Source organism: Bactrocera neohumeralis, chromosome 4 (assembly GCF_024586455.1).
Source record: "Bactrocera neohumeralis isolate Rockhampton chromosome 4, APGP_CSIRO_Bneo_wtdbg2-racon-allhic-juicebox.fasta_v2, whole genome shotgun sequence".
Classification (NCBI taxonomy): Eukaryota; Metazoa; Arthropoda; class Insecta; order Diptera; family Tephritidae; genus Bactrocera; species Bactrocera neohumeralis.
Window position 1 is genome coordinate 40,216,732 of NC_065921.1, and position 25,845 is coordinate 40,242,576.

The 25,845-nt window shown below is 37.1% G+C and overlaps 1 protein-coding gene across 3 annotated transcripts in view; it reads right to left on the minus strand.

The window, feature by feature from the left end:
- The window catches only part of LOC126756216 (zwei Ig domain protein zig-8), a 338,607-nt gene that overhangs the window by 65,034 nt on the left and 247,728 nt on the right, over positions 1–25,845 (minus strand). For all 3 annotated transcript variants that reach the window (XM_050469112.1, XM_050469111.1, XM_050469109.1), the window contains one exon: positions 34–1,547. In XM_050469112.1, coding sequence (XP_050325069.1) covers positions 34–127 — 94 coding nt within the window. In that variant the 5' untranslated portion in view covers positions 128–1,547. The remainder of the gene's footprint in view (positions 1–33; positions 1,548–25,845) is intronic.

Genomic DNA, 25,845 nt, shown 5'->3' on the forward strand with positions numbered 1-25,845 from the left:
AGCCCTTCATACTTGTTTTTCATTCGCACTCACCTGGCTCCAGCGTCGTCGCCAGTAATATCGATGGCAGGCAAAGTAGTATTATCCGAATTTCCAGCATGTGCATTGGCATTAATATCGGTGACATTTGTGTTTGTAAAATACGCGACGAAACGTTGGCGCAGCAGCGACACCAGCACCAACTACCAGCACGTCGGTGGCACCCACACACCAAGGCAGCCAAGTAGACACCCGCTGATAAGCGCGTGTAATGCCGTAAGTTTTCACACTTCTTGTTGTTGTTATTGTGATAGTTTCGTCTCGTCTAGCGCGCTGATACGCTCACTCATTAGGGTTAATGTGTTTTTGAACTGAAGTCGTCGCAAGAAGCACGGCCGATAAGTGTGGCGCATAAATTTTGCATTGCCGCGCCGTTATAACGGTGCTTTCTATAATGTGTATATGTGCTTGTAGGTATGTGTTTATATGTTTTCTTATGCTTTGTAAAAGAAATACACTGCAACTTTGATAAATTATACAAAACTGCTGTTGTTCTTATGAGGCCCGTGTATAGCCTACTTTTGTCACGCCCCCTATACGGTATTTATATTTGTATTGCTTGTCCTGACAATAATGTCTTCTGCTCGTAGTGCAGATTTGCCTTTTCACTTTCTGCACGCTCTTCCCTCTTTGTTCCTTTCTCCTTTCTTAGTACGGAGCTCTTCTGCTTTTTGTGGTCAGTGCTCTCGTTTTGGCAGTAATATCTGTATGTCGCCAAGCTTTTTTGGCGCTGCCGTTACTTTGCTTATTGCTGTTGTGCTCTTCTGTCCTCTTTTCACTATGTTACACTTATTACATTAGCATTTTTTCATAGCGTCTTTCTTGTCATCGCGCGCTTTTCACTTCCCTTCCCTTCACTTCTGCAACCATATCTGTTGCTTTGTTAGCGCTTCTGCCTTTCAGTGCTCTTTCTGCTTCCTTTTTCTTTTATTTGACCTAATAATGTGTTGTTATTGCATTGAATGTGGCGCGTTTGCTCGTATGCAATAACTCGAACTTCATGTTTTTCACCATAATTTCATATAAACATCATTTTTCATGTGAAAATCGCTATGCTCGCAATTTCTTGTCTGTGCGAAGCACTTCTTCAGCTGCTTGCCCTGCCCTTGCGTTTTTCTGCCATCTCCCAATTTGCTCGTTTATTGTGCGCCCGTTCCGCTCCGCTCCGCTCACCCGTTCACTTGCTGCTTTGTGGCATTAATATCATTTGTAGTGAGCACAAGTACTTTAGTTGGTTTTTATTTGCATTGTATTGAATCTTCGCCTCGGCTTGTAATCTTATTTGTATTTCTTGTTCAGTTTGCGTGTTTTTTGTGCGCTCGCACTATCCTCTTGATTTGATAAATGAGTTTGTTATGCAATTTCGCATACATATGTACATGCATATCTATACGTGCTTTTTCCAAATTCCGGAACGGTTGTGCGTTTTTTGCCGTCACATTCGTAGATATGCATGCAACAATTTATTTTCGCATTCCAAATAATCAGTTGCAATTGTTATGCGATTTCTGTAATGGAGAAAAAAGCGTAGGTAAGTTATAAAGCACGCACAAATTGAATATAATAAATTGTGGATTTGTGTCATTGTGTCTTTGTCCTTAATGAGGTTGGAGGTGTTTGCAAAAGCAATTTTTATTGCCTTGTAATTTATGGATTTGCTGTGACAACTTTTAGCCACGTCCACAGCATCTTCTATGTAACAAATCTTTGTGATAATGGAACTGCCACCTGGTCATAAAAACTTCTACAACTCATACATCCCATATTCATGTATATATTATATGTATATACATATAAAATATATGTTTACACATATGTATAGTTAAACCGAGCTGTTTTCTAAGACAGTACGTTGTACATATATATATTGTAATACCAATAATTGTTTTTGTAGAGTTCAGCGTCTAAAAACATAAAGCGTTGCGAATGATTAATTCAGTGGTGAATATTTACATACAACGCAGGTACTTTGTTTCAAATAATTAATTATATTTTCAGAAATTCGACTAAAAAGTTAGAAGCCACTTTAGTTATATTTTGTTCGATTTGATAATGAATGGTTGAATTTTATTAGTTTAGGGTACACCCTACTCTACCACGTTAGTATACTATTCAAGGTCAATATTTAATTACTATTTTTATACCCTGAACAGGAAATATTAAGTTTGTAACGAAGTTTATAACACCCAAAAGAAAGTGTCGGAGACCCTATAAAGTATATATATAAATGATCAGTATGTTGAGCTAGTCGATTTAGCCATGACCGCCTGTCTGTCTGTCCGTACGTCCGTCTGTCTGTATATATACGAACTAGTCCCTCAGTTTTTCAGATATAGTTTTGAAATTTTGCAAACGTATATATGTATTCATGTATATATATGTACATGAGCTATACCAGAAAATTTACATATAAGTATATTAAAAAAGATCTGTTATCTGGCATAAGGGAGTAAAAAGCTAGTTTGCTCTTTGCACAAGTTTACAGTCCATTATGGGAAAAGAGAAAATGCGGATGAGAAATCAAGAAGAGGGAGGAATCACGTGCCATTAAAAGACAGGACAAATCTATTATTCTCCAGTTTGAGAGAAACCAATGCTCACTCTAAGAAAAACTAAAAAATTTGGCAAAAAAGGATACATCTCTAAATACAATAGGGGAAATTGGTCTGGTCTGGTCTGGCACCAAACGTAGCTGTACTTTAATCAAATATTTACTTTTAAAAACACGATTGGAATAATGTATGAGTCAAAATTTGTATTGTTCAGCACATTGAGACTTCTTCCACTAAGAAAAGGGCAGATATTTATTATGTTTAGCACAGCTATATTATTTATGGATGCTTCTCTGCTTATGGGGTATGGAGCTTCACAGGCAATCTGAACCCCCCGTTAGAAAGGTAGAATTGTATAAAAAACGTTAACTGAAGTCAGCTGAAATGTTATACGATAACAAGTAAGAAAGGGCTAAGTTCGGGTGTCACCGAACATTTTATACTCTCGCATGATAAAGTGATAATCGAGATTTCATTATCCGTCATTTACATATTTTTCAAATACCGTATTTGTGTAAAGTCTTATTCCGCTATCATCATTGGTTCCTAATGTATACAGAGAAGGCATCAGATGGAATTCAAAATAGCGTTATATTCGAAGAGGGCGTGGTTGTTAACCGATTTCACCCATATTTCGTACATGTCATCAGGGTGTTAAGAAAATATTATATACCGAATTTCATTGAAATCGGCCTAGCAGTTCCTGAGATATGGTTTTTAGTCCATAAGTGGGCGAGGCCACGCCCATTTTCAATTTAAAAAAAAAAGCCTTGGTGCAGCTTCCTTCTGCCATTTCTTCCGTAAAATTTAGTGTTCCTGACGTTTTTTGTTAGTCGGTTAACGCACTTTTAGTGATTTTCAACATAACCTATGTATGGGAGGTAGGCGTGGTTAATATCCGATTTCTTCCATTTTTGAACTGTATATGGAAATGCCTGAAGGAAACGACTCTATAGAGTTTGGTTGACATAGCTATAGTAGTTTCCGAGATATGTACAAAAAACTTAGTAAGGGGCGGGGCCACGCCCACTTTTCCAAAAAAAATTACGTCCAAATATGCCCCTCCCTAATGCGATCCTTTGTGCCAAATTTCACTTTAATATCTTTATTTATAGCTTAGTTATGACACTTTATAGGTTTTCGGTTTCCGCCATTTTGTGGGCGTTGCAGTAGGCCGATTTTGCCCATCTTCGAACTTAACCTTATGGAGCCAAGAAATACGTGTACCAAGTTTCATCATGATATCTCAATTTTTACTCAAGTTACAGCTTGCACTGGCGGACGGACGGACAGACGGACGGACAGACAGACATCCGGATTTCAACTCTACTCGTCACCCTGATCACTTTGGTATATATAACCCTATATCTGACTCTTTTAGTTTTAGGACTTACAAACAACCGTTATGTGAACAAAACTATAATACTCTCCTTAGCAACTTTGTTGCGAGAGTATAAAAATAACCCTGACTGCACTCTGCAAGAAGACATAGAAGCAGACACTGTACTCAATGAAAACAACCATATTGTTACTTTAAATTGTCCATCACAGACACCAGACGCCAATCCAATAAAGTGTCAACAAAAGATTTCCATCGGCTACCGAAACATGCTTAGAGGTCGCTGGAGATTGGAGCAAGTATGAAAGATTATTTTTAAAGAGATTTAGCAAAAAATAAAAAAAAAATTTTTGAAGCTTCTAAAGCTGGCTGCCCCCTTAAAACATCTTATTTATAATTAGCAGCGGTTTTGCTTATGTAGTAAGCTTCCAAGAAAATAATTAGGCTGAGTGTTTTGTTCTATAATTTCTTCTCCAATTCAAGTGACAAATTCGTACTTAGGGTAAGCAGGAGATAGGGGTAACATTGTCCATTTTTGATATACGAACATATTATCATAAGGAAAAGAATCTGTCTGAATATCATTAATATACCTAACAAATTGACCGATACTGGTACTAGCTAGTCGCAGTATAACTATAAAGCCTTTTAAAAAATATTTAATTGCAAAAAAGAGTTTTCACTTATTCACTTATCAATTGAAGCCTTTTTTAATTGGCCCAGAAACCAAAATGTTTAAAATTTTGAAGAGGATGAGATAAGAGAGTAATGTGAGCAAAGTGAGCAAAGGCGTGAAAAATTCAAATTTATATAACCTACAAGGCTCGAACGTAGAAGTATCAGCGTTCCTCTAACCATAATCATCTATCATTTAAGCTTTGTACTATAAATAGTAAAAACATCGAAATAATGCACCAAAGGTTTTTGACTATCGAATTTCGAATTGCCTCTCACTTAATGGTTTGTATCAATTCTACCGTTTTGCCCTTTAGTCGGGAATTGCAGACTAGGAGTCAAGAAGATGATGCTCTGAATGAATTTAAAATGATCCGACTAGTGCAGATTCACGCTTTCACACAGTTTAAAAGTCTTTACAATTTCAGATTACGACATTGAAACGATAATGTCGAATCAATATGATCGTCAGAAATATCCACGCAACTTTGGAATACAAGATAATAAATTTTAGTACAAAATCTCTTATTATGTACCATTTCTTGACACTTCGGTAAATTTGCCATTTAAAAATATGAAGAACTTTAATCATTTGTTCAAAGCTTTGGACAATTATTATTCTCGAAACATGATTTTGATGAGGAAAATTTCGAATTACGAACAAATATTAATTTATTCTGAACCAATTTTAGTTTTTGAAGTAAGAATTTCATTGAAATCGGTCTAGCAGTTCCTGAGATATGGTTTTTGGTCCAAAAGTGGGCGACGCCTTCTGCCATTTCTTCCGAAAAATTTAGTGTTTCTGACGTTTTTTGTTAGTCGGTTAACGCACTTTTAGAGATTTTCAACATAACCTTTGTATGGGAGGTGGGCGTGGTTATTATCCGATTTCTTCCATTTTTAAACTGTATATGGAAATGCCCGAAGGAAACGACTCTGTAGAGTTTGGTTGACATAGCTATAGTAGTTTCCGAGATATGTACAAAAAACTTAGTAGAGTAGTAGAGTAGTAATGCGATCCTTTGTGCCAAATTTCACTTTAATATCTTTATTTATGGCGTAGTTATGACACTTTGTAGGTTTTCGGTTTTCGCCAGTTTGTGGGCGTGGCAGTGGGCCGACTTTGCCCATCTTCGAACTTAACCTTCTTATAGAGCCAAGGAATACGTGTACCAAGTTTCATCATGATATCTCAATTTTTACTCAAGTTACAGCTTGCACGGACAGACGGGCGGACGGACAGACAGACATCCGGATTTCAACTCTACTCGTCACCCTGATCACTTTGGTATAACTATAATATAATGTATAATGTATATATATAACCCTATATCTGACTCTTTTAGTTTTAGGACTTACAAACAACCGTTATGTGAACAAAACTATAACACTCTCCTTAGCAACTTTGTTGCGAGAGTATAAAAATGAAGGAATTGGTATTACAATCAGAGATCTTATTGGCATCTTTGGAATATCGGAGGGATCAGTGAAAACCATTTGGAAAGATCATTTGGGTCTCAGAAAAGTGAAAGCACGATTGGTTCTAAAAACACTGATTTTTTTTATTATCTGTGAAACAGTGATATCATGAAACATATTATTACAGACGATCAATTGGCCGAATATCGTGGCAAACGTGAGCCGAAGCCGAAAAAACCGCGTCAAAGAATGTCTAAATTCGAGGTTATGTTGACACTTTTCTTCGATTATCGTGGTGTAAATTTTGACTTCCTTCCGACTGGCCAAACTGTAAACAAGGAATACTGTTTGAGTATCATGGGTTGTGTGCACGAAACTATATGTAAAAAGAGGTCGATATTATGTGCCGGCAACTCTTGATTTTTGCACTACGATAATGCAACTTTGCATGCTGCTTGGATTCTTCGTGAGTTTTTCGCCAAACTCAAACTACCTCTCCGGGAAAACCGTTTTGAGCCAACTGAATACAATAAACGTGAATCGCTACGTGCACTGAAAGCTATTTCTGAAATTTAATTTAACAGCTATTTCAAGGATTGGAAAAAACGTTGGTTGAAGTGTATTGGGGCCAAGGGTGATTACTTTGAAGGAAGCGATATAGATTTTGAAGCATAAATGAAGAATTCTAAAATTATGCAGAAAATCTTACTATTTTTGGCTCATAGCAGCATGATAAACAGATTTCTATGAGGTTCTCACACACTTTTTCTGGATCGACTGGCCATAATATAAAACATGTTCTGGTTGGAGAACAAGATGAAAATATTTCCAAAACCCGGTACTTGTCTGGAAAGCATATACCGACAAATGTCTCAAAAATAGTGCCCTGAGCAGTAGATAACCTCTACTTGTTAAATTTTTCCGAATAGAAATATACAATCTCTCGAAATCTTGTAAATCGCGAATGGAAGTTACACAGGAAAAAACACTGAATAATACAAAACCAAATGTGTGCTTAAACAATTTAAAATATTTATTTTTGTAATATTTCTTTATTTTATAACGACTAAGCGCTCCGATTGATATTAATATGTCAACAGAACGAAACTAGAAAAAAGGTGTACTCCTGTTATAATGACACTTTCCTTTCAGTGTTCATAACAAGCGGAATGAAAGAGAGCAAAATTCAAGGTACCCAAAAATCCACTCATTTGTACACAAGTGCAAGGAAATGTTTGGAAAATATTCATACTTCATGAAAACTCAATTTATTTTAATGCAAACTTACTTGTACACACAGACATGGCATATATACACGCACACACAAGCAATTGTATATTTGAGCAAATATTAGTACATGCTTGTTCAGAAGCTGGTCGGTAAATACTTACTTTGCATTATTCATGAAGCACAATGCGATTCTTCATATTTAATGAATTGCTATATAATAAGGCATTCAAAGCACGCACCCACCGCAATTCCCCCCACTGCAAATTTACCAGGATTTCCACTCACTCAACCTTTTGCACATACATCTGTCCACTCGCTCAACTGTGTTATCACCAGCAACGCCAGCAACAACGACGACGACAACACATAACAATAATAGCGATGGCAGCATCAACGGTCACTTCCGGCACTGTCAACGCAATTTATTCATTTTTATAAATTTCCGTAATAAAAATGAAAATGTTTATGAATTTTCTTCATTTCGCTTTGCTCTTCGCATTGCATTTGCCGCCTTCCTTGACTCACTTTCCTTCAGTATATCACTTTTGATGTTGATTTGGTTTTCGCTCTTTTTCAAAGCGGTTGTAAATATTTCACTTCCGTTGTGGGATTTTCGCAGCGCAACCGCGCGTCCGCCCACAGCAACGAGACACATGCTTATATGCGTGTATGGGTGTGTGAATGTAGACGCAACGTTGGTGGACAGCCGATGCGCGCGTTTGAGCAGCATTGTGTAGCCATGCGTTTAGTGCGTACTGCGTTGGCTCAGCGGCGAGCCGGGCAGCCAGCGAGGAGCCACCGTTGCAGCGTGACTTTGTGGTTAGATTTCTGTAATCGTCAAGCAGCGTCAACAATGGCCAAGCAGTCCTCGTGGCACTGACTATGTTATGGCCCACGCCAAATCCCATGACAGGAATTTATTTCAACGCGCGCAGAGAGCGAGACAAGAAAGCTGCTTTCGACTAAAAGCGTTTGGTTGACATTCGCTGGCGCTCGCTTTTGGCGCTGATTCACTTTTTCGCCAACGCTGTTAGCTGGTCAACGCTATGCAAATATTCCATTAACTTATATAGCTTCTGCATAACTTTTGTCTTTGGCTGCTCTCTTCTAGTTGGGTTTTTATACCCAATGCTTGATGCTAAGATTTCAGAGTTCATCGTTTCTTCATATAAATACATATAAGAGGCTCAATTAGCTTTAAAGAATTACGTTAGATAGATGCTATTTAGAGTGAAGATACAATAATTACTTGGTAGTACTAATTTTTGTGAGCGAGTCGGCGTTCCCTTGTTCTGTTGTGTTTTGGTACTGGATCTATGAACCTTACGCGAGCTCGAGCAACTAGTATCTGTGTTTTTGCTGTATCTTACTGTCCCAGTAAGGAGATAAGAAGAAGTTAGTTGAAATACTTGATTTCCGCCGATGGATTTATACATATGTACTAAACATATTCTTGCGTTGAGGATAAACAGCTTGTCCAACGCAAATTTTTAAAGTTACATGAAGGAAGGCTAGATAGAGATATGAGAAACATTTTTCCCCCATTATCCAGCTTTCACTAAACAAAGGTCATAACATATTTAAAAGCATGCCTTTCACGAACCTGGCGAATTGTCTGGGACTTATTAAAGCCGCCTCGAAAAATTTGTGATTCCTTCATATAAGGGGTAATCCAAATGGAGGTACTTTCTTCAATAGACGTAGCCGCGGCCAACAGTTGAAAGAGATAATCTTCAAAACATAAATGCCAAATAATGTTATTTCGAAAGATAATTAGCGTTCTCCATTAAATAAAGTTTCTGTGTTTTTTCTTTAAAAGAGTGGGAACCTCATCGTTTATATACCATAATTATGTAATGACATATTATATCGTAAACTATTATTTGACATTTATTGTGCAAATATGAAATAATTTTAATGGCCCTTAACATAACAATAATATATGTATCACAAAGCTTAAATAACTTTTTCACAATTAACTAACAGAAAGAGAAAGCCGGAAATGTTGCATGCACGTGGTATAAAAACTTCTACGTGCAGCAGACGAGCTAAAAATTCTTTGCTAGTTTTTATCCACATTTTACTATTCACTTTTTCTGCTAGTTATCATGCTAGTGAGTTATGTGGCCACGCTGTCAGCGGAGAGTTGACTCGAAATTTATGACACGCCATAAGGATATGCGAGAAATATTTGCATGCACACATTTTTATATATTTGATGGCCCTTATAATATATTTGCTTTATATGAGAATGTAGAAATATGCTGTTGAATATATATGTATGTACTTATGAGGAGTAATATTAATCAAAAGCGATAGTTATGGGAACTTAATGGCATATTACAGAAATATTTTTTGTTAATATCAACAGGCATCAACAAACATATGCATATGTTCCTTTTCAAATTAAATACTATCAAATGCATGGTATGTTTATAAACATATGTTTTTAGTATTATTCGCTGTTTTACAGAAAATGCAGAAAACGACTTATGAAGCTGGTCCTTATGGGGTGAAGCCTTAGAATAATTGTTTGATGTAATCGTACGGAAGGTATAGACATGGACAGATTTAAGTGCTTAACTTATGGATATCATATTTTCAACACATTATTGTGTCAATGGGAATAATTTCATGACATTTTATTGATTGGAAGTGAAGTTGTTGCGCTTTAAGTGTCAGTATGTTTGTGTTATCGGTGCGAAAATGAGCTTCGAACAAAGAGCCAATATTAAATTTTGTTTTAAAATTGGTAAAACTTTTACCGAAACGATTCAATTGACGAAACAAGTTTACGGCGATGATTGTCTATTCCGTAGCAGAGAGCACGAGTGGTTTCAACGTTTTCAAAGTGGTCGTGAGGACATAAATGACGATCAACATGTGGGCCAATCAAAATCCGTGATCACCGGAAATTCCGTCGGAAATGTGCGTGAATTCATAAAAAATCAGCCGAAATCATAATTGAAATTCATGGAAATGGAATTGAACTTCTCCAAAACATCGATTTATCGCATTTTGACCGAACATTTGGGCTTACGAAAGGTGTGTGCACGGTTTGTTTCGCACAAATTGACTGATGACCAAAAATTGCTCTAACATCCACTATTCGAAGGACGATTATTTGACATATTTCATATTTGAACCATATTCACTGTATTCCCCTGATATGGCACCGTGCGACTTCTTGTTTTTCGGAAAAATGCATTTACCCATGAAAGAAAAGCGTTATGCAGACGTAGAGGCCATTCAAAAGGCTTGCACCGGCATACTGACAGCCATACCGGCCAACGAGCTAAAACACTCGTTCGACATGCTTTTGGACCGTGCAAAAAGCTGTATTGAAGCAGAAGGCGACTATTTTGAATAAAATAAATAGATTTTGCCGAAAACACCATTCGTTCTGTTTTTTTTTAAGTCCTGTTTACTTTGGAACGCACCTTGTATGGAACACCTCATCTGCTGGTGTGTCAGCCAATTAGACAATGACCTGTTAGCATCCCTACTAGTGTCCCTATATTATTCCTTTTGAATTTTAATAGTCGGGATGTGCGACTCCTCTTCTATTCTTGCAACAATTGCTTGCTTGTGTGAGCAAGACAGGCATTGAGTCCACCGGGAGAGAATTAAAGTTATTACAATACATGTCTGTAAGTGGCCAGGGGTATGGAAATTCTGGATAGTTCAGCTCATCGCTTTAGAATTGTGTGGTTAAAATTTTGGATATGATTTGCTTCGCCATCACACTTGTTCAAAAATAGCTGCTAATGCATAAATCGGCTATAAATTATTCCATTATTGACATTTGGTAGAGTTCAATGAGCAGCGAAATCCTGGTTGTTCATATTTGGTCTCCCACGTGGCATAGGGCTACCGCCTTTACCCGGGGTAAGGCATATCTGTCATAAGAGGCGACTAAAATCCAAAAAGTGCAATATGTCTTTTGTTGAATAGGTGTTCATTCCACCTAAACAATTAGTGGTATTGATGTATTGATGATATTGGTTTCGATCCGCTGTACTCCTGAGTACAGCAGGTTTAGTTGGCACCACAACAAGTACCCACGTGAAAAACAAATAACGTTGTTCATTTTTAAGTGCTTTGAAAAAAGTTCAATTTTTTTTTTGTTATTCTCGGTGTAAGAAATTCTTTTCATCTAGAACAATTTCATCAACTATTATATCTAAGTAAAGTGTTGCTGAAAATTACTTATAACTACATTACTTAAAGCAGGGAAGCGTAAAACAAATTACAACAACGCACACTTTTGGAAAAAAACTTGCTCACTTTTTATGTAATCAGCAACACAGCTCACGTAATGTGATATCTGTGCGCCAAGAAGGGAGAGTTGTAATGTATCATCACTATATATGTTTATATATACATACATACACACTTGCTTACTTACTACGACCACCAGTGCACGCCGAAGGGCATTTGCATTTGCATTCGCATTCACTTTTTGCCACATGCACTTTGTTTATGTGCATATTGTGATCTGCATGTGACGTTTTCTCCGGTCGCTGCTTGCGAATGCCAACGGTCGACCTGCCATGTTGCAGTCAAAAAGTTTCGCTGTCAGAGACGTAAAATGTTATTTCAAGTTTCGCTTTTTTCGCATTCGTTCTTCTCTAATTTTCTCCAGCGCCAGTCATGTGACTTACATATTACTACGTGGGCAGCGTCGACGGTGGCGTGGGGAAATCGTTTTGTCGCTTTTTCTTTACTAAAACATTTATACTATGCTTTGTTTTTGTTGGCATTTTGATAAACATCAACCCTAGTTTGGTCAGTTCCACCATAGCAAAAGCAAGCAAAGCCAAGTTAAATGTGTCATGGCCGCCGTTGTTGTTGCCAAATATTTATTTCGCCATTGCAAGTGTACATTTGAGTATGGCGGTATGTGTGCGTGTGTGTGTGTGTGGCAGTCACCGCAGTTGATTAAATATTTTTCTTTTTTCATTAGTGTTGACAGTAATTACATTGAAACGAAATTACTGCGACACTTTGCCGAGTGGTTAGCATGTGTGGCCGTAATTTTGATTATCAACGCGTGGAACTTAAGTGAGCTCTCCTTCCGGCGAGGTGTCGTTTAGCTCAATGTTGGCTACACAAAGTGTTTGTCAAAAATGTTGGGAAGTTGGTTTCAGCATACAATTTTGCAATTATCCGCTTGATTTGATGTCCACAATTTAGCTTGAATTATTTTCACAAAATAATAAAAAAAACTATATCAATAAAGAGCTTTTAATCATTTTAATCAAATAGCTCCCGTGTTAACCATTGAAATATCTATTTTGCATTCAAGAATTGTTAAAAAATTATACTTTGTAGGAAAAATACTCTTAAGGAGTTACATAAGTTTCCTCGGCTAAAAATAGTATTTTCAACAATTTTTTTTCAAAATTAAACATTCTATAAGAATTTTTTGGTGTTACAAACATCTATCTGTATATACAAAAGAAAGTGACGTTAGTTACTACGCTTATAACTGGAGAACGCCTGGACCGATTTCGGTGATTACCACCAATTCGGACAGGTCTCCGCCCAAACAAGGAGAATGCTTAAGAAAATTCTGAAAAATTTTCCGAAAAAAAAATTATGAAGAAAATAAATTTTCAAATACGATTTTAAAAAGGAAATAGAAACGAACATGATTTTAAATGCTGGCGCATAACTCAAAAACGCCTGGACCAATTTTGCCAATTCTTTTTTTAAAATGTTCGTTTAGGCTCAAGGATAGTTTTTATGGCGAAAAAAATCGAATAATTGCCGGAAAACCCCTAAAAAGAGCCCTTTTCTTTTTCCCATACAAACGAATGAATGCTGTTAGTAACGCTAATGCTCGAGAACAGCTGAACCAATCTTGATAAAATTTTCAGAGGTTGTTCGTTGTGGACTGAGGAAAGTTTAGAAATAAAAAACCCATATGCTTTTCGTGAGGAAAAGTCGGAAAGTTGGACAATTCCAAAATAAATAACTTTTTTTAATACAAAAATTTTTTTTCAACTTTTTCCTTGTGTTTTTTAATTGTCAAATTTGTCGTTTGCTTTCTTTATTCCGGTTATTAAAAAAAATTTAAGAAATTTATTCCGTGAAAACGTTATGTGTCTTTCACACAAAGTGCTCAATTACAGATTGAAATTTGTTACGATGCCACGAAGAGGTCGCGTTCGTTTTGGCATCAACATAAGTATGTATATTGACAGCCCATGGCACATGACCGAGTATTCCCAGGATGCGATGACATACGAATGAAATTATGGATCGCGGGCAATCAGCAAGCGATCGTCACGGTGTCAGAGGACAACTTTTCAAACAACAGTTGCGATGTTTTGTAAACTTTATCTTAAAGCAACGTATATGTGGTGCTGTTAGATGCTGGATGTACTCTGTTGAGTGGCAAAAGAGAGGTTTGCCGCACGCACATATTCTTCTTTGGATGGTGGATGGTGGTTACACCAAATCAAATTGATGAAATCATATCTGCGGAAATTCCTGATCGAGAGATAGAAGCAGAATTATACGAAACCAATATGGTTCATGTACCTTACGGACATCACAATACCACTTCGGTTTGTATGTGTGACAATAAATTCAAATTCAAATTCAAATTCTTTGTTAAGTAGAAAAATAAATATCACATTATAAACTTAAATAGCGTAAAATTCACAGAATATGGTATATAAACCTTAATTCTACAACATTTTTCTTTTTGTTATCACATATTTTATTTATTCTATAAAAGGTATTTCAGAGGAAAGTACTACTATATAAAAACCTCTGCTATAAATCTTAAAAACTAGTTTGTATTGTTCGACTAGATGGTGAAAATACTAAATTATTATGGATGTAGATTAGATACTAATATATTGTCAGAGAAAGCACAACATATCACGTTCTGATATTAGTTTGACGTTAGAATGATTATGAAGTCTTATGGTAGAGAAATCCCAAGGAAGACCAAGCATCATTTTAAGGATTTTATTTTGACTTGTTTGCAGTTTTTTTAAATGCGACGCAGCGGCTGTGCCCCATGCAGGGCAAGCATATAAAATTATGGATTGGAAAACTGTTTTATAGATTACTAATTTGTTCTCTTTGCTCATGTCTGACAATAAATGTACGAAACACTGTCCAGGTGCTTTTCTTTCGGAAACACAAACTAGAAATGATGGATATCCAATGTATCAGCGTCGCTCACCTGATGACAATGGCAGAACATTTAGCATTCAATTTAGAGGCGTGAATATCGAAATTAACAACACATCGAAGTCGACAACATATGGATCGTACCATATTCGGCACTGTTGTCTAATTCCCATTCAAAAGTCATGTCAATGTTGCGTATTGCAGTTTGGTGTAATCGATAATATACGTGCGTAAATATGTACGTCACCAAAGGAAGCAACATGGCGGTTACTGATCTTGAACGATACGGTCGATACGTGAACTGCAATAAAGCGCTTTGTATGATATTTACTTTTGCGATTCATGAACGTTTGCCGACTGTTGTGCGTCTCGCAGTTAATTTGGAGAATGACCAAATAGTCTATTTCAACACAGAGAATACAGTACAGACAAAGAAAACATCCCCAGCAACAAAATTAACATTTACGAGTTTTTTCTCAACTTTCGTCAGTGAACCGTTTGCGAGAACTTGCTGTATTCGGAAATATCTTGATATTATACATACAATTACAATTACAATTGCTGGAACATGATAATCACTGGAATAAAGTTCGCACACTTTTCGCGATGATCAGCCATCAAATTAGCGTCAATTATGGAATACGAACAAAAATGACATTGCCGAAGACATTTTACATCGTATTCGCTAAGAATTGGAAATGGGTAAATTCCGGTTGATACTTCCGGTGGTTCGATATCAATTCCATCTTCCCTTTACCAATTCACCAAAGATGAACTCATCACGAATATTCAAATTATCGTAACTACAATTCCTTAAGTGCACGCGCAGTGTTAGCTGCCAAAAATACCGATGTTGTTGACTTAAACTGGAAGATTCAAAGTCAAATTCCGGGAGACTTGCGCTCATACAAATTGATCGATCGTGGATTTTCTAAATTCTTTGAATAGGCTTGGTATGCCACCGCATCATTTGCGTCTCAAAGTTGGATCTGTCGTTATTATGTGCCACAATCTTCAGGTGCCGAAACTGTGTAATGGAACCTGACTAATTGTGACGCAGCTATCGAATACAAAGGGACAGAATGCTTGATTCTACGAATTCCTCTGAGTTCTAACTATTTGCCATTTCAGTTCAAACGTATTCAGTTTCCAGTGAAAATTGCATTTGAGACACAAGGATATTCGCATAGTGTATGGTATACATTTGGAAATGCTATGTTTTTCACTCGGCCAGATATACGTGGCCTGCTCACGAGTTGGAAAACCATCTTTTCTATACACCGGAACAGAAACCAAAAAATGTTGTTTATCAAGCTGCGATACATTGAAAAAAAAGTGAAATGATAAATTCAACTTTTTCATTTTTAAACACATAATTTCACGCAGGACAACGACTGCGGGGTCAGCTAGTATACTATAGGCAAAGAAATTCTGAAATGTTTGGAAAAAATTATTTTAAGCTCGGCCATTTCGGCGCCATTTTCGGCGCCCCTTGCAAAAAGATACACCCACGTTGACAGAACAACTCTTTACAGGATCATCTAAAGTGAAAAATATGTGTCTTAATTAAAACCTTAACATAGATCTTGGATGAAAGAAAATAAAGCTGAAAATTGGATTTTTGGCTGACATTTTTACAAAAAATTAAAACTTCGCAACATTTTTATACCCTGAACAGGGTTTATTAAGTTTGTCACGTTTGTAATACCCAGAAGGAAGCGTCGGAGACCCTATAAAGTGTATATATAAATGATCAGTATGTCGAGCTGAGTCGATTTAGCCATGTCCGTCTGTCTGTCTGTATATATACGAACTCGTCCCTCAGATTTTAAGATATCGTTTTGAAATTTTGCAAACGTCATTTTCTCTTCAAGAAGCTGCTCATTTGTCGGAACTGCCGATATCGGAGCACTATAACATATAGCTGCCATATAAACTGAACGATCGGAATCAAGTTCGTGTATGGAAAAATTTCACATTTGACAGGATATATTCATGAAATTTGGTACAGATTATTTTCTAAAGCAAAAATGTAATATCAGAAGAAATTGTGCAGATCGGCTCAATATAGCATATATATATATATATAACCATGGAACCCCTTAAATTTGTTGTAGTAAATAGTGTATTACATATGCAAATAAAACCATTTTCCTATAGAAATTTTCCGATTGGATTCATAATTATTGCGAAGAAGCAATCTTTTTGTTCACTATGAAAGTCGATCGAACAATTGGAAAAAAAATTCTATTAATGGGTGTTCATTGTGGTAACACTGAAATGCTATCCACTTCAACTATCTTCTTTATCGAAATGTTCACCCTTCGATTATTGAAGGGTTTTCTCTCTCCTAATATCTTGAATGCTTTTCGCTTCTTAGTATTGTAGCTACATCGTATAGCGATCCAATATCGGCTGCAGAGGACGTGTCCATAATTTCAAATCGATATATCGTAAATTGGGCGAGTAGCTGGCGTATATACAGAGGGTCTGATGAACACGGCTAAATCGGCTTAGTTCGTCACGCAGATCATTTATATGTATATATTTTATAAGGTCTTTAACGCTTCCTTTCGGGTGATACCTGTTTAGGGTGTATGATATAACAATGACAAAATTAAATTGAATTCCAAATTACTGTGTACTGAAAATAATAATGAAGACGAGGAGTGAGCTGAACTATTTCAGAATAGTATTTATAACGGGGATGATGAGTGACTTGCAGAATTTGGTCTTTGTTAGTCGAGAGAGGACTTTACTTCTCAATTGCTTACTCAGACCGAAGTAGCATCTTTTGACAAGATTTATTCTGCGTTGGATTTCGAGACATTGTTGTTGTTAATACTGGTTCCAAGGTAGCCACAATTATCTACGATTTCGAAGTTATGGCTGTAGACTTAGATTTATTAATTATTTCATATGCTCAATTAGGTAACGGTGATCAACAAGCATCAGGTGAAGCTGCTGTCAATATGTAATACATTATTATTATAGATTAATTAATGTATGAAAGAAATTTAGGATAACAGTATAAGGAAAATATAGGATAACTTAACCTTTAGTTGTATCAATATAAATGAATGAAATGAACCTGTGAATGCATGAATTAAATAAATTTTAAAGTAAAGTTTAATGTGGGAGTCGCCACATATATGAGCACTGGGTTGATTCTGCGGAGGGCTTTGAGGATCAAACACCCAACCTTAAACCCATTTTGGGAGTTCAAACTCTCATCACCTCTACCGGAGAATGATACTTCGGAAATACTGTAATATTGACCAAAAATATATATGAGGGAAGTATTAATGAAAGTCGTACATTTGTTTTTATTTTACAACATATTCCCAAACTAAAATAGTTGTAGTATGTATTTATGTTCCTGTTCTTATTTTCACTCTTCCTTTGCTCACGAGCCAGTCCAAAAAAAAAAAAAGTTCCTGAGCTTAGTTTACGGTCACCTGCTTAAGGAAAATGATTGATTGAAGGTTGCATGAGAGAAGTAGTTAGCAGATTGCTTCCTAGATGCTTATTTAGATGAATTAAGATGGCAGAAGTCATGAATGCATTGTCATTTACATAACTTTTGTAAAAAAAGTGTTAGAGTTAAGGCTTTATAAGTTGCCGCTCGTTTTAATTCGTACTTAGTTAAAATGTTTATATGAAAAATATATTGGTTTTGCCTACGTGGACTTTTATTTGAGCCTCCTTCATTGGTAGTGTCTGGATATACTTTACCAACTCCATGGTCTACCATTTGAAACCATTCAACTAAATCTTGTACTCTTTATAGATTTTAATGTCGCTGATTTGGTAAATAAAATCGTATACCTTTGCTTTCTTCCATTCCATTAACCCTCTATTTATGGCATAAATCCCCTTGTAGCAGTCACTGTAATGCTGAATTACTTGCTGGTATTTACTGTTATCGCGCAAAATACATCTCCACCATGCAATTTGTGCGCCAGGTATGCATGTAATGGCTGGCTGTCAATTTCGTAGAAATGCAGTGAAAATGTGTGGCCATTAAAGTGTTTCCATTAATTTCCTTTCGACAGTTTTCCTGCGATTGAGAAAAATTCAAATGGCAAACGACTTGCGAAATGCAATTGGCAGCGCCAGGCGAAGCAAATAAAAGAACAAAACAAGTACACTAACATTTTTAATGCGCTATGCAACTCTGATTTGCGTAATTCGCACTCCAGCTGAAGTAGAAAGCGCGCCCCTCGCGCTGCTGGCGTCTTGCGGTGCTAAGCTGCAGTTGGCAATGGCGCCAAGTGGAATTTCGCTGCAATAACTACAGTTCCGCTCAACAACCAGCAATTTTTTATGCATATTAATGTGCGTGTATGTATGTGTGCGCACATACACATTTTCTATGCCACATGCAATTTGCTGTAGTGCTGCCCCCTTTTCGCTTGCACCTTGCATACTTTCGCCCCTTCCGACGTGTGCGGAAAATTATTTTCGAACTTTTTCCATTTTTTGTTGTTTTTTTTATGTGTGTTTTATTTTTCGTACTTTTACGCCGCATTGTATTGCCGCCTGCTTTGGCATTAACAAACTGGCAAACCGTTCACTTAGCCTAGCTGCGCCAGGAGCCGTGCGCTCTACAAGCACGCGCCATGAAATTAAGATTTACGGTCATTTAAATTGAATGGTTTGTGGCAGTAAGTGGCGGCGCTGCAATTGCCAGCAGGCGTTTTGTGGCATGTCCAGCTAGTGGACGGCGCTGTCGGCGCAACAACAAACCCTGCCGCTACCTGCCCAGTGTCCGTTGAAGGACAAATAGGCGTTTAAGCTGCGCGTGGTGTGCTGCTGATTTGTTGTGGCGCACGGCTGAGGTGAGCCTGGAGGCGGAGGTTCAAGTGTGTAATTTAGTCATATACATGTATATTTATATATATATATGCATTGCAGTTATACATATATAAGTTAGTTATTCATCAGTGGTGGCGTGTGTGTTGCATTTATGGCTTTAGCTTAAACCACAATGCTTAATCACTTCGTCGGTCAGTTGGCATTCAACGCTTGCGACCAGCCAACACAATGCATAACTGGCATGCCCTATAGCCTAACCCCTTACCTCTCTCCATCGCGCTCTCATACTCATTCACGTTGCCTGTCGCTTGTTTGTGCTCTCAACTGGCGTGTCGTTGTTATTTGCCTTTTTACCTCAACCAACAACACAAAATTTTATTACACTTAACTGCCTGCTTGCAAAATAAATACAGCACACATACACACACACACATATGAACTCAAGCACTTGTGTATGCAGCTGCGCAAATGATTTCCGACCAGACTTTTATGTGTGTTGTTACATAGAATTACTTTTAGCAAATTCACATATACAAACACATATACAAGTGTGCCTGTGTGCGGGTGCACGTGTCGTTATGGCGCATGCATTTTCATTTCCGTTCCACTGCACATTACTGACAATTTGCTGGTCGCACTATAATTTCTTTCAGCAAAAATCGCAAAAAAATTCAAACAAAAATAAAATAAATAATTTCAGCTACATTTTACTCGTATTTGTCCAACAAACCGCGCCCACGCCCCCACACGCTTACATGTTATTTAAATAAATCGCTCGGTTTACGTTCACACTTGCCAACTAATGCGGCATAACTTTAAACATATGTAGAGATACATACATTGGCAAGGTGGTATGTTGGCTCGCCACGGCGTATACGTAACTTTCGATTTTCACTAATAGCAATCGCATATTTTATTCGCCGTCTGCTGTGCTATATTTTGGCCATTGAAAAAATTCAAATTTATTTGCACGTTGCACGTAATTTGCATACGTAAAATTTGCGGTCGCTCTCGAGCGCACACACACATACACATGCTGTTGTACTCACTCAAAGGCCACCTATACAGGTGACATCAGATTCGCTGCAGTTGAAAAAGTTTACTGCCACAACTGCAGCCGCATGTGTTTTGGCTTATCTCTCTGCAGTTCTGCATCCGTGTTTGTAGTTTTAGCATCGTTATTTGTCTGTGTGTGTGTGTGCGTTCGTCTGCGGTTAGTGTGTCACTGTGTAGTAATGGGCTATATAAATTTAAATTAAAGCGCAATTGAGGCGAGAATTCTGCTCACGTGTCAGTAATCTAAATTCGCACGGAAAGCTCGATAAATCTTTAAAATTGATGCGACTATTGGCGGTAATATAAGCAGGATTTCAGGAAATTATTTTAATGTTGAAATTACATTCATTAAGGGAGTAGTCTGGTGCCTTATGCCCGTTTTCATGACTTATTTGGGAGGGGAGGTTTTTTATAGCAAAAATAAAATGAAATATTTTGAATATTTGAGTGTTTTGATTTACATATTGAAAATAAAAAAATGTATTTGAAAAATTGAATACATTTTTGCTACAGGGTCTGGCACTCAGGCCAACTTCAGTCCGTTCGCGCAGTTGTCGCACTGAAATCAGCTGTTTATAAATTTGCTGAATGACAGTTCGGAGTATTGTTCACAAGTGTACAAAAGCGTTTTGCCAAAAGTGAACGCAAAAAAAAGTGATCAGCAATGGAATTCAAACGTAATAGTGTGATTGCTTTATATTTAGCTGGAAAATCACAGCCAGCAATTGTTCGTGAGCTCAAACACCTTAATGTGAATAAAGTTTTTATTTATCGCACCATCACTCGTTACAATGATACTGGCAGCATCGCAAAACGCCATGGAGGTGGTCATCAAAAGACTGCAACGTCACGTGAGATGGTTCGGAAAGTGAAGAAGCGACTTGAGCGAAATCCACGACGAAGTGCCAATCAAATGGCGAAAGAACTGAAAGTATACGACCGCAGCATACGACGCATGAGCTCATGGTCAGCTTCCTTTACAAGTTCCAAAAGCCCATGATCTCATTCCGAAGCAGCAACAAGTAAGACTTGAGAAGAGAAAGCGGTCAAATTTCCGAACCTTGTGTTTCGACGAACAAATTTTTCCAATTGAGAAATTCATAAACTCTCAAAACGATAGGGTTTACTTGACCGACCATTCATACGAGAACCTAAGTCATCGGTTGGCCACCAGGAGGCAGCACCCGCCACAAATAATGGTTTGGGTCGCTGTCACCGCAGATGGGCGCTCTCCAATTGTTTTCATCGAGCCTGGCGTCAGTAAATGCGACATATTATCGGGAAAGTGCTCTGGAGGCTGCTTTGAAGCCGTGGGCAAACAAACATTTCGGTCGCAAGCCATGGACGTTTCAACAAGACTCAGCACCGTCTCGCAAAGCGCGAGTGAACCAAGAATGGCTGAAAAACATCGTTCCTAACTTTATTATGACCACACAATGGCTCTCGAATTCACCAGATGCGATTCCAATGGATTATTCGTTATGGGCCATTTTGGAGAGCAAGGTCCGAAGTAAAAAATTCACCAGTCTCGATATGCTGAAGAAAGCCATTGTCCGTGAGTGGGCCAAAATACCGGCAAGTCACATTAGGCAGCTTGCGATTCGTTTTTTAACCGTCTCAAGGCCATAGTTAAGGCAAAAGGTGGTCATATCGAGCAAAAGTGAATTGGTCCTGAATTTATGATTATTTTCACACATTTTGTACTTTAAAATAAATAAAAATAATTTTCCAAACCGAATTTATGGCTTTTATAATTGGTTACACTTCGAGTGCCCTGTATTATTATTGTCACTCGAAGTTGAAATCTCAAAAAAATTCTCGTGGGTGGCCAGTGGCGTAGCTACAACTACAACAGGAACTAGAAGCCACGCAAATTCTGAAGTTCCAAAATTCTCACAATACGGTTTTGAGGAAATTGATAGTCAATTTACAAGACATCTTATTAAAAGCCATAGAAAAAACTTATTTTCGCCCTATATCCTGTACATTTTTGACACAATTTTCAGAAATTTTTGCTCGAATTCGAGTTTTTAAATATTATTTCTGAAAATTTGGAGAAATAAAAGTATTTGTTACATTCAAAGCATAGGGTAACTGTGAGAGTGACCCGTCGCTAGACAAAGCTAGAAAAGTGCATCTTTAAATTCTATCACTATTTTTAAGAAAGATGCAAGCCAAAAGATATAAGACAAATTCAAAGACTGAGGAGTATTCGAGTAAAAATTAATATTTTTCAATGTTATTCAGCTTATTTCTATTGTGAGTGTACAACTCTTTATCTTATATAATTTTAAAAAATTTGTTGAAGTTTTTTCTGAATATTAAAAACAGCGAAGATCGTTTTGCCGGCCCCCAAGACGTTGCACCCGGGAGCGACGTCTCCCTTCGCCCACTCCTCAGCAAAGCCACTGTGGGTGGCCCGGATAATTTTGGGCTCTTGATGTTATCTGAAATCAAATATTCTTGATTATTCTTAATCTGTAGACATATCATTCTCGTTTTGGAACTACTAAAGTTTAATTTCAAGGTAAAATAAAATGGCGGATTGTTTTAAAAAGTCCTTTATTTTAGCAAAGAAAGGCTTGTAAAATAAAAAGTTAGAGGTGAAGAAAATTCTCGTTAGTACTGTTGAGAACTATAAGTATGTAGAACAGCCTGTTAAAATTTGAAAGCAATCGGTTGAGTAGAAAAAAGTTAGGACCTGGGCCGACCAGAAAAACAATGTTTTGAGAAAAATGCTATTGAAAAACTCATTATAACTCCCAGAATATCTCGAATTTCTGTCTGAAATTTTCACAGTTATTCTTAAGACATTGTACTTTTAAATTAAGTAAAAAAAAATTTCGATTTTTTGAAACCAAGTTACCAGACTACTAACTTAATGTTATAATGAAAATAAATGACTTTTAAAAAATATACAAATGTATATATGTATATATATTTATGATACAAAACAGAGAAAGATGAGATAAAAGAGTTGAGGATAGATGATTTTTGAAAGCAAAAAAAAAAAACAAAGAAAAATCATAACTGAAGTTGCATGGAAGCTTTAATACTCATAGCATAAAAGGTTATAAAAATATTTATTCTGATTTGGATTGCACCTACATGTTATGATAATCCGATCCAATTTCAAGTTATATCGTCAATTACAAAATTTTCCATGTAAGCACTTCCTCCGATCGTATAGTGTTAATGGTCAAGTATTCGATTCAGCGCTTCGGACAAATGAGCAGCTTCTTGCGGAAAAAAGATCGTCGATATCTCAAAACTGAAGCACTTTCAGACCTAGCTTAATCAATTGTGAGATCTGCTGTTTTTTGCCTTCAATGACGTTCAAATATTATTTTATAGCTTTGTTACCGATATGATGATAACTTAAAAGAAAGACTAAAAAACTGGTACAAAAGAAACAAAAGAGTCAGCTGTTTGAGAACGACATCCGATAAGTGTAAAAATGCGGCCACATAGTGAGTATTTATTTATTTGTTTTACATAAATTTAAATCATAAGTAGTCAATTTTGTAGATAAATAGTAAGTGTGTTCGATATTGTCACAATATAATGTTTAAAAAGTTAAACAATTTCAGGCAGCTAGGTGTTAGTAAAGTTGACATATCACAATTGTGCTATATAGGCAAAGCATGTTTTTTTGATGTAAACTCACGTTTGTGCTATCTTACATTTTTTTTTACAGGAAAATACTAGGTATGATTTGAATAATGATAACGACGTTCGCTGCATTAGACCTTCTTAGACGATTCTGATGCAGATTTCAGTGACGACAATGATATTGATGATGAAACTTGGGTACCATTCAACATTTTCAATGTAGCCGTTGTCAAATGGAAAGATAGCAAGGTGTCGTAGTCGTTTCCAGACGGGTCAGCAAAGACCCCATCGGCGAGACAGATAGGTGGAACAAAAACATGAAACGTCGTTGCCCTGTGCAAATCCCAAAAGTTATAGAAAATTATAATGAATGAGGGGTATCGATATAGCTGACCAGATGTTTGAATACTACAGGATAAAAATGAAAAACCAGGAAATGGACTGTAAAAGTATTTTTCATTTTCTTGATATGGCTGCATTCGACTCATGGATGGAGTCTAAAAGAGATACCAAATTAGCCCGCTTGCATAAGCCCAAAGTTAAGCCCTTTTTAACGTTCAAAATGGAGCTGGGAATAGTACTGGCGGGATATTACCAAGCTCCTGACTATGTTGAACCGTGTAAAGTCGAGGATAATATGCATGGAACGAAGTATCGACCAAATGACGTGCCTGACGACGTAAAATTTGATCGCTACGATCATTGGCCCTCATTCGCATATGAGGCACTTAGAGTTTGCCGCAATAATTGCGGTAGTCGGACAAGAGACGATGCCAAAATGCCAACGTCAGCCTTTGTCTAGCAAAAACAAGGATTGTTTTGAACAGTACCACACAAAAAACTAAATATGTTCCTTATTAATTAGCTATTTTATTTATAGGGCAATGAAGTACCTAACATTTTTTTCTATTAATTTTCGGCATGACTTTTTGTTCATTTTTTTTCAATAAAAGAGAAAACCAAATATTATTTTTGTGTCTTATTTCTTGGAGCAATTTTTCAGCCAAGACGTAGGTATCACACCAGTGATGTCCTTTTCCAAAAAATCATTACAGTCATGTTCCATCATGTAATTTGTGAACAAAAATGCAAAACTTTCTTTCAGATAGGTGATTTCGGTGGAATTAGAAGGAATCAAAAGCATAGGTCTGAAAGGGGTATGTACTAGAGAGACGAACGGACAGAAAATGGCTAAGCTCGTTATGCTGATCATTTATGTACTATACTTATTTTAGGTATTACAATTGAGGCGATGTACCCCATTCTGTATATAAAAAAAAAAATCTGAAAAAATCCAAGATCCATATATTAAAACATAAATAAGAATTTTTTTAGTCGAACAAATTTCATATTATTTACCACGGCTGGAAGTTGCATCTCCGTGGCTTGTGATTTCGTTTTTTTCTTTGCAAGGAAATCGCACAACATAAGGTGTGTATAACGGGAGTCTCTGCCGTGATAAAATCAATGCGTTGATTAGAGTCCCAAAATGCAAATAATTTTCGGTTCCATTAGCAGTGTGGAATGGACACATTCAACTCCTGGTAGCCGGTTGCAATGCAACTTCAAATTGGGTATTCAAAACACTCTGCCCGCATTCTGGGTATTAAGCCACAAATTACCACAATACCCCTGAGGGCCCAGTTTGCATGAGCAGGTTAGGCTTCCATACTGCTCTGGACTGATGACCAGGGATTGGACCAAACCCTTTTCCCACTCACTCCGAAATCAAACAAGATCCTAACTTTAAGCTTCAGCCAATTGTCTTCGCTGTCTAAACAACTTTCGCGAGAACCTTTCAAATGAACTTAACTGTTCAGCATTCCAACAAGCTGAGATCATACCGCTTACATTCAACCATCCATATATCCCCATACCCACACGGTTCCTGGTATACATTGGGCATTCTGCAATAACATGTGGAACACCATGCGTGTCCACACACACATTTAT